At 41.0% G+C, this 10,199-nt stretch overlaps 1 protein-coding gene across 1 annotated transcript in view; it reads right to left on the bottom strand.

Moving 5' to 3' along the window:
• dock2 (dedicator of cytokinesis 2) overlaps nucleotides 1-10,199 on the bottom strand; it is a 105,419-nt gene that overhangs the window by 72,014 nt on the left and 23,206 nt on the right. Inside the window, exons 22-24 of the mRNA XM_088987437.1 lie at nucleotides 7,558-7,666; nucleotides 6,960-7,030; nucleotides 793-899 (exon numbers count right to left, since the gene is read on the bottom strand). Of these exons, the coding sequence (XP_088843563.1) occupies nucleotides 793-899; nucleotides 6,960-7,030; nucleotides 7,558-7,666 (287 nt within the window). The remainder of the gene's footprint in view (nucleotides 1-792; nucleotides 900-6,959; nucleotides 7,031-7,557; nucleotides 7,667-10,199) is intronic.

Below are 10,199 nucleotides of genomic sequence, written 5' to 3' on the forward strand. Positions count from 1 at the left end.
CACTGATTTGCTGTGGTGACCACTGAAGGGAAAAGCCCAAAGGAAAAGAAGATCAGAGTGAAGAAATGTCACAGGTGGCTGAGGCCATCTTCCATCCATTTATTCTTATTAAAAGATCCCACTGACACAAACATTTTTCACAACGCTAAACACTGCTTTTTATTTTCAAAGTCAAAGTCAGCTTTATTGTCAAATATGCTAATATGCATGACATAGAGCACAGATGAAATTCATGTCCTCTCGGACCCAGCGTGCAAGGCATGCAAGGCACTTATAATGTGGCTAAAAAGACATACAATTGACAATAGACAATACATGTAATTTCTGAATGTAAAGTGAGGTAGTGTCGTCTGGAAAGTGAGGTAGTGACGTATGTAAAGTGAGGTAGTGACATATGTAAAGTGAGGAAGTGACATATATATACAGTAAAGTCTCGTTATATCGATATCGGTTATATTGATAGTATCGCTTATTACGATATTATTTTCATTTCCCTTGCACATTTCTAGTCTTTTTATGTGTAATTAGTACCGTTTAGTACGCTACCCGGTTATTACGATAATCCGGTTATTACGGTGCTCCTTTTCATCCCCCGCCGGCAATTTTTGTTGTTTATATCGATATATCCGTCGCGCCATTGGTCAACTTGGTCACGTGTCTTGTTACGTGAGCCGCCATCGGTCGCGCCATTGGTCGACTTGGTCACATGAGCCGCCATTTGGTATACGTACCCTCCCCACGGCCCAATCAAGAAAGGTGATGTCTTCAAGTGGAATAAAGTGACATACTAACCTGGTCGCTGAAAAAGTCGACTGCCAACAATTGCGGTCATCGAAGTCACTTTCTGATTCTGCAGTTTCTCAGGTGGCATGCAGGAATAAAAGTCATGCAGCAACTGACTGGTGGTGGGGAAGAGAAGAAAAAAATTAGATAGAAGAGGTGTAGTTTTTTTGTCCCCATATAACCCCAGCACTGCTCATGTGACAGAAAAATCACTTTACTTGTGCCACAGAGGAAGAGTGCAGAACAAGCACGAGCTGGTTTGACCCTCAGCCAAGCTATATGTTTGATTTCATCAAAAATTCAAAAGGGTTATTTCTGCATCAAAATTTAATGGCTGATATTTGACGATCAGCGGGAAATTGGTGTAATCAAGACAGTTTATTACTTGTCAAACATTCGGCGACAATAAATATAGGCGTGTCTTTGTTTCATTAGCATTGTGAAGAGTTGGAAATTTGCAATGATCGTAATTGAAAACTATCATATCTCAATAAGATGTACATCCATTTAAAAACATGGATTCTCAAGCTTTGCATGCAGTCACAATGTGTGGCGGCACAGGCATGAGCTTGGCTGTTTACTCAGTGTTGAAACTTCTTAAAGAACAAACATGTACTTTTGTCAAGTTGCCTTAAAAGGGAATTTTTCATTTTTACCAATATTATTTTTTGACATTGTTTGTTTGTGTTTTGTGTCAAAAAGATTTGATAGTGGTAAATGATCTGTGGAAAAACTCAGCTAACTCTGGCCTCATTTTATGCCTATTAGGTGATTTACAAGAGATTTCCACATATCATTTTATTCATGCTGTCTACCATTGTCAGATCTTTTTGAGAAACGTAAAAAAATAATTTAGGTAAAAATAAAAAACTCCCTTTTAAGGCAACTTGAAAAAGTAGTTGCAGCAAGATGGAATACATGTGTGTGAATGAGGGACCCAAATATAAGAGTGAGCTTACAGGGCGAAGAGATAAAGATGGTGGAGGACTTTAAGTACTTGCGGTCAACTGTCCAGAGTAATGGAGAGTAAGGAGAAAAGGTGAACAAACGTGTTCAGGCAGGCTGGAATAGCTGGATAAAAATGTCAGGTGTGACGTGTGAGAGAAGAGTTTCAGCTAAGATGAAAGGCAAGGTTTATAAAACAGAAGTGAGACCAGTCATGATGTTTGGACTGGAGACAGTGCCACTGCAGAAAAGACAGGGCGCAGAACTGGTGGTAGCAGAGATGAAGATGTTGAGGTTTTCTTTGGGAGTGACAAGGTTCGATAGGATCCTACTACTACTACTACTACTACTAATAATAATAATAATAATAATAATAATAATAATAATAATAATAATAATAATAATAATAATAATACATTTCATTTATAAGCGCCTATATCAGAGGGAGGTTTGGGAAAGAAAGCCAGAGAAGACAGACTGAGATGGTTTGGACGTGTCCAGAGGAGAGAAAGTGAATACAAGAGAGAGAGAGTTAGCTGGTGTAAGAGAAGAGGATGCACAAAACAGAGTTAGATGGGGGACACTGATTTGCTGTGGTGACCACTGAAGGGAAAAGCCCAAAGGAAAAGAAGATCAGAGTGAAGAAATGTCACAGGTGGCTGAGGCCGTCTTCCATCCATTTATTCTTATTAAAAGATCCCACTGACACAAACATTTTTCACAACGCTAAACACTGCTTTTTATTTTCAAAGTCAAAGTCAGCTTTATTGTCAAATATGCTAATATGCATGACATAGAGCACAGATGAAATTCATGTCCTCTCGGACCCAGCGTGCAAGGCATGCAAGGCACTTATAATGTGGCTAAAAAGACATACAATTGACAATAGACAATACATGTAATTTCTGAATGTAAAGTGAGGTAGTGTCGTCTGGAAAGTGAGGTAGTGACGTATGTAAAGTGAGGTAGTGACATATGTAAAGTGAGGAAGTGACATATATATACAGTAAAGTCTCGTTATATCGATATCGGTTATATTGATAGTATCGCTTATTACGATATTATTTTCATTTCCCTTGCACATTTCTAGTCTTTTTATGTGTAATTAGTACCGTTTAGTACGCTACCCGGTTATTACGATAATCCGGTTATTACGGTGCTCCTTTTCATCCCCCGCCGGCAATTTTTGTTGTTTATATCGATATATCCGTCGCGCCATTGGTCAACTTGGTCACGTGTCTTGTTACGTGAGCCGCCATCGGTCGCGCCATTGGTCGACTTGGTCACATGAGCCGCCATCGGTCGCGCTATTGGTCGACTTGGCCGTGTGACTTTGTCACGTGACACGCCATCGGTCGCGCCATTGGTCAACTTGGTCATGTGTCTTGGGTACGTGTCACGCCATCAGTCGCGCCATTGGTCGTCTTGGTCAGGTGACTTGGTTACGTGCCCAGCACCCGTGTAGCAGAGCCATTTTCATTTTCAGACGCTAGCTCGTGTGTAGCAGACGAGATTGAAGTGTTTGTGTTAAAAGGTAAAAATGGGAAGCAGAAGAAGATTGATGACTTTTTTAAATTGTATACATAATACAGTAAGATGTAAGCGTTGCAGTTTCCCTGTTGTGTTATGTACATGCCCACTGTACTGTATATGAATGCAATCGTTTTTTGCAACAATGTTTCTTGTTTTGTCTGCTGAAGCGCGATGATTTTGAAAATTATTAACATTCCATACTGTGTATTAAAGGACAGCCGATGTCACTTTTTATTCAAATGCAAATAAAAATGACTTCACGCCAAGACGTCTTGCATTGCTTGTGAATCCAAACAATGGCTTCAGATTCGGATAATATGCTTTCTTGTTACACATCCAGTTATGAATATGTTTCAAATACACTGTAGTTCTGAAGATTAAAGCATACATGTTTACAATCATTAAAGAATTATATGTGCCATTTTGAGGCAACATTGGGGGAACATCTCACCCAAAAAAAGGGAGCTAATGGCCAGCTCCGTTTCTTATATGGCGCTTGGCTGCCCTCTTTTGGCGGCTTTTGTTTAATGCAGTTCGGCGCAGGATCGGTTATATCGATATTTTTTCGGACTCCCTTGAATATCGATATAACGAGACTTTACTGTATTTTGCTGTGTTTTTTCGTGCAATATGGACATGTTGATAAAGGTTGTGACTATGTGTGCATTTTATTTAATGAAATCAAGACTGTAGATGATCTGATGAGCAATAACTTCTCAGCCATTTTGCCTTCTTGCTTTGGTTTGAAAGTAATTATTTTTATTTACATTGACTGGAGCTCTCAAATGTTCTTTTCTAAAGACAGTTTCGATTGAGATAAAATCTAAATGTGTTCTGTACAAATGTAATCTGAGTAGGATGTCTACTGGATGCCTCCCTGGTGAGGTGTTCCGGGCATACCCCACTGGCAGAAGACCCCAGGGATGACCCAGGACACGCTGGGGAGACTGTCACCCAGTGGGCCTAAGGACGCCTCAGGATCCACCAGCAAGACCCCCCTACTGAAGCTGCTGCCCCCATGACCTGACCTTGGATAAGTGGCAGAAAGTAGATGGACAGATGGATGGATGGTTGTAACTATTATTAATAGTGGGGGTATTGAGGAATCTAAGGATGCTGAATCCAAGCGAAAAGGGTTATCCAAAATTCCCCTCAATATGGGGTGGCCATGGCGAGTGTCGAGAGTATGTATTAGTTGAAGTGAGTCGACATTATCTGCAAATTTAGCACCGCAAATGTTACCTTTCAGTCTAGTTTTAAAGAATAAATCTCTGTTCAGTATATACAATAAACTATCATCATTTTTTGAAGAGTAATTAACACTAATACTGACTTCCCACAGTAATGTCACACACAAATAATAGATAACACTTAACCTTCACAAGATTGATGTAACTTCAGATCTGCCGAAGACCTGAGACACACGTGAGGGTTTGCGATGTATTTATCAGGCCCGCTTCTCATTTGAGATGAAGCTAATTAAAACTACAGAATGTCATTCTATGCTCTATGGACAAGTAAAAGGGTACAGGGTGCATACAAAGTGCACGCACCACTCAGTGGATCACACCAGACAAGCTGAAAGGATTATGGGACGTAAAATGCGAATATATAAAACTTATATAAGAGATGAGACAAAGCTTTGATGTCCGCCGCATGCATTAAGATTTGGAATTCATACTGCTTGCTTTGAAAATCCCTGAAGCAATGGATACATAGGATACTGGATACTGAGGAGGACTTTTACATCATGCCATTGTGCACGGAGCATGTATGACTGTGCACCAAACTAAATTTGGACAGCAAAATAACATTAAACACAAAATAAAGATGATGGGGTACAGTTCTACGCTGATATTAACTTGGTGGCTCTGTGTGTGGTAACAAACACATAGAGCACAATTGACACATGGAGACATGTTGAGACTCAAGAGTGCTGAGCTGGCAGGTGTGCTAATACACAAGCAATAGTTGCAAAGAAGAGATGAGGGGAGCCATGATGGTGATGAGGGGGTTGGATCTGAAACGGGAAGGGCAATAACCTGACACGATATTGTCACATTTACGTGAATTTAAAAGGTCAAGCAAAGACAATAGATTTATGATTGCCTGCGGGGCTTCGAGAGGAGCAATTCTCAGTGTTGTCCGTGCACGATTGGTGATCTATGAGCAACTTCTAGTGGTCCCTAATTAAGTATGTTGATACAATGTTACACATTCAAAGTGAATGATATCCATCCATTCGGTTTTGATCGTGCTGTCGTCAGTTGAACCGCAGGCCAGCTTTGTTAGGCCTTACACAGTAAGCAAGTTTAAGCGTGGGATAAAGCACCCACAGAAAAAAAACAGGTAAGCATGGAAAAAACACGCAAACGCCACACAAAACCCAAAACGTCTTGCCTGTGAGTCACATATGCTATCGTCATTTGCTGCCCATTGATATACGTATTTTTACTTCAATCTACTGATGAGATTGAATACATGTTTGCACCAGTGGAGTGGGTACAGATCCATGTGTAAGCTTAAAAGAGTTGGAGCCCCGACCCCCATCACGACCTCCTTCTACCGCGGTACCATCGAGAGCATCCTGACCAGCTGTATCACCGTGTGGTACGGCGCCTGCACCGTGTCCTGCCGTAAGACTCTGCAGTGCATCGTGAGGACAGCTGAGAAGATCATCGGTGTCTCTCTCCCCCCCCTTCAGGACATCTACAACACCCGCCTCACCCGCAGAGCCATCAGGATCGCTGGCGATCCCACACACCCCTCCCACAGCCTCTTCAGCCTGCTGCCATTGGGTAGGAGACTGCAGAGTCTCCGAGCCAAGACCAGCAGGCTCAAGGGCAGTTTCTGCCACCAGGCAGTCCGGAGACTCAACTCCCTTCCAGCCCTGCCCAGCCTGCCCCTTCCCACTGCCACACTCGCCGAACTCTGAGTACACGCTACATGCTGTACGATCATCCTGAACTCTATTTTTTTTGTTCTTTCTTATTTTTTTTCTGCAAGACCTCACTTCAACCCTTTCTTGTTGTTTGTTTTTGCAATTACGACATTACGTCACTTTATGTACGTCACTTCCTCACTTTACATATGTCACTACCTCACTTTACATACGTCACTGCCTCACTTTCCAGACGACACTACCTCACTTTACATACAGAAATTACAAGTATTGTCTGTTGTCAATTGTATGTCTTTTAGCCACGTTATAAGTGCCTTGCATGTCTTGCACGCTGGGTCCGAGAGGACATTAATTTCATTTGTGCTGTATGTCATGCATATTAGCACGTTTGACAATAAAGCTGACTTTGACTTTGATGTATTGCACAAATATATGCCAAACACTATCTAATAGAAGATGGATTTGTGGCAGAAGAGTTCCAGTGAGTTCAAAAGTGATCCAAACAGATAATTTTTCGTGTTTCGGCACAAACAGCATTTTTCCTCACATAAAAAAGTGCTTTCGGTGCTTTGTTGCAATGATCCCCAAGAAGAAAGTGAGCCAAAGGGCGGGGCATGGGAAAGTGGGGTCAAGAAGTGATGCTTCTATGGTTTCAGTGTGATGTTGGGGTGACTTTCATGGGAAGGTGGAACAAAAGATCCCATACATTGTCTCTTTCTCACTGAGTAGCAATCGTGATAAGACTTCCAGTGTATGGGCATGTGCACATGTGCGTGTGATTTGACTGTGAGGTTACCTTAGCAATTTGGCATCAAATACTTTCTCAACATCATGCAGGACTGCTGGCAGGTACTTCAGGGCTGCAACCTGAGCATGCACAAAATCAAAGATTTTTTCACATAGTCTTTCTGCACTTCTTACTTTTTGGCTTACGTGTGGTGAGATCCGGAGGTATTTACAGAAAAAAAAGAAATGTCACGGTGGAGTAACCATTGCACTTCACGATGCAGCGCCATAGTGTATGCTAAGAAATGATCAGTTGAACCACAGAAAGTATCCAATATTGTACAAATGGTCTAATTAAGTAACTTTGGGCATCCATCTATGCCAGCGATCAGATAGGCACTGTTGAAAATGGGCATGCATGGCAGGTTAATTGTACACTCTAAATTGTCCATAGGTGTGCTTATGGGCTGTGTGCTCTGTGATTGGCTGGCAACCACTTCAGGGTGTACCTTGCCGACTGCCCAAAAATAGGTGGGATTAGCTCAAGCAAGGTCACAACCCTCGAGAGTAACAGTCTCGAATAATAGTTGGATGGATGGAAAACCATGTTTGGATGAGGTTGAGGATAATAAAGAGTCAGCAGTGTGTTGAAAACTGCCAGCAATTACCCGCAGCAGCAGAGTGGTGGTGTAGTCTGTCCGCATCAGGGCGTTGATTGACTCAAAAAGATTCCTCAGGGACTCTTCAAACTCGGCCTGTTCATTGCCAACGTAGAGCCTGCACAGACAAAGCAGTCCTAATGCGGATGTACATATTAGAAACCAAAACGTATCATGGAATGCTTTTTAATTTTGAGTTCAAAGTCCTATTAAGTTCTCACTTGAAAACTGACTGCTTATTTACAGGATTAAAACACACCCCTTATCCACACTTTTAGCCCTCAATGAGTATTTACCAGGTTTTCTAACTTTGGACTTGGACACAATGACTGACATGTTAATCCTTTTTGTTGATTCACCCCCCCTCCCCATCTCCTTTCAAATCGCTGCTGTGGACTGCAAATTACACCATTGTGGGACGAATAAAGGTGTTCTGATTCTGAAATTAACAAATGATTTTAATCTTTTGGATTCTGATATGAATTTCTGCACTTTACATTCCACTGCCCATCTGCATCTCTTTGTGATTCAATGGAACTCTGTGGCTGTTAATTACATTTAAAATCGTGAGTGCCGCAGGGAGGGATTAACATGTGGCACATGGAAAATTCAGCATGTAGGGGAGAGATTAGGCGGTAAAACACAACAGTAATATCCCTAGGTTTCATAGAGACCACTATTCTGATGACAGACACATTGTCCCTCTTAATCCAACAGATCTGTTTGTTCAGGTATGATGTGGGCCACTGTGATGCGTTCTGTGCTGCATGCACAAGTGGGGTTTAAATATGACTGTGTACTACGAATCAAGAAAACTCAACGTCTTTCTTAAAGGACAACCGACATCACTTTTTTGTTTCCCAACTGACATCAGAAAAACGTTTTATAGCATCTAAAACACCCAAAACAGGTAGTATGATATTTTTAGTCAAATGCAAAACACCTATAAAAATGACCTAAAGTGTCTAAAAAGTACTTCAATTTGAAACCGGAAGTGGCCAGTTTCAGAAGGTCCCGCCCCCATGTTCGTGGTGTCACGGCAAGACGTCTTGCCTTGCTCGAGAATCAAAACAATGGCTTCAGATTCGGAGAATATGCTTTCTTGTTGCTCATCCAGTTATGAATATGATTCAAATAGTTCTGAAGAAGAAAGCATACATGTTTGCAATTGATTAACTATTTCCTCCCTAGCAGGCATTTTGCATTTCTTCCCCCACAGCCCACAGAGCCTGCAGCCTAGCTTTGTAGTGTTCTCCCTGAGTGGCTTCAGCAGGAAATTCATAACTAACATGTGTGTTCAAATAAACTGTTATAACGTCTTTATTTGTTCTTCAATCTTTATGAAACTTTCAGTACACTTTCATAACATATAATAGAATAAGATAGTTTTTTTTGTTAAATTGATTGAAGTTTTAGAAAATTATTGCAATGTTATTGAAGATTTGTTTTCCAAAACCTGCAAATTACAACAAAATGCATTCACAACATGTGACATATGCATGAAATAAACCTAGAATGCATTTAAAATAATTCAGGATGTTTTTATTTGTGGTATGGTTTAAAACATGGAATGCATAGGTTCACCTTACATTGCTCACAACCTGTTCTTGGCTCGCGACTAATTTTCTTCTTTGCACACTCTTTACATGTTCTCTTTTTATCCAATTCTACTGGCCAATGAAGGAGGGCTACAGTGTCATTCTCCTACATGCATTCTCTTGTTCTTTTCCTTCTGTAATTGCCAAACAACTGATGAGCTAAGTTTGTCCTGAATTCTAACTGAGTCCTTTTTACGGAGGCGACCTGTTCTGGTTTTCACTTGATGGTTTGGAGAGAGTTTCATCAGTATAAATCCATTGCAAATACAAATATCCACTAGAAACTAGAACAGGTATTTCCACCATTTGGGTGATTTCCTGGAGATAGCGTATGAAGCACGTAGTTGATCAGCCCGAAAGTATTTGAATGGTGATAGAAGTTCATCAATGCAACAGTCACGACTGTGTCAGATGCCAAAATGTCTTCATCTACGTGGTCATCTATTTCATTCTCATCAGGATCTGGAAAGATACACAGTACATGGGTATTTTAGAAAAAAAACATATGGACCTCCGTTTCAATAATCATATTGAGAATGCAACGCTATGAGGTACAGCTATTAGTGGAACACACACCATTCACTTACAATTATTCGCATCGGGTACCAAGTCAGGAGCAACAATATCATCATGAAAATAGCGTTAGCGTTAGAATGTTCCGAATTCGGGACACTTATTATTTTTTAATATTTCCCAGTAAATAAACAAGTTAGTGTTAGTTTATGTATTTCAGTATCAAGGTAAACCTCTTCCGAATAGCTCATAAAATAGTTATAACATATACTTACGTGGTATTTCATCCGTGACGAAAAATAGAAGGCGCTTTGAAGATGGGAGGAGAGCACATTGTGTTGTGCATGAAGGAGATGATGTCACTGACGGTCTTAAAGGCAAAGCTGCATATAATCTGTTTTAAAGGGACATGTAACTTGTGCGGCACTTGAACTGCTACCTTTCATTTTCTCGATCTAGAAGCACAATCGTCCGTAAAGGGTTCACGACCCGCTTGTAGTCGGCATCCGGCATTATTTGCTATCGCTTCAGTGAACGCTG

The sequence above is a fragment of the Hippocampus bargibanti genome, linkage group LG02 (assembly GCF_051943395.1).
Source record: "Hippocampus bargibanti isolate YZ-2025 linkage group LG02, ASM5194339v1, whole genome shotgun sequence".
NCBI classification, from domain to species: Eukaryota; Metazoa; Chordata; class Actinopteri; order Syngnathiformes; family Syngnathidae; genus Hippocampus; species Hippocampus bargibanti.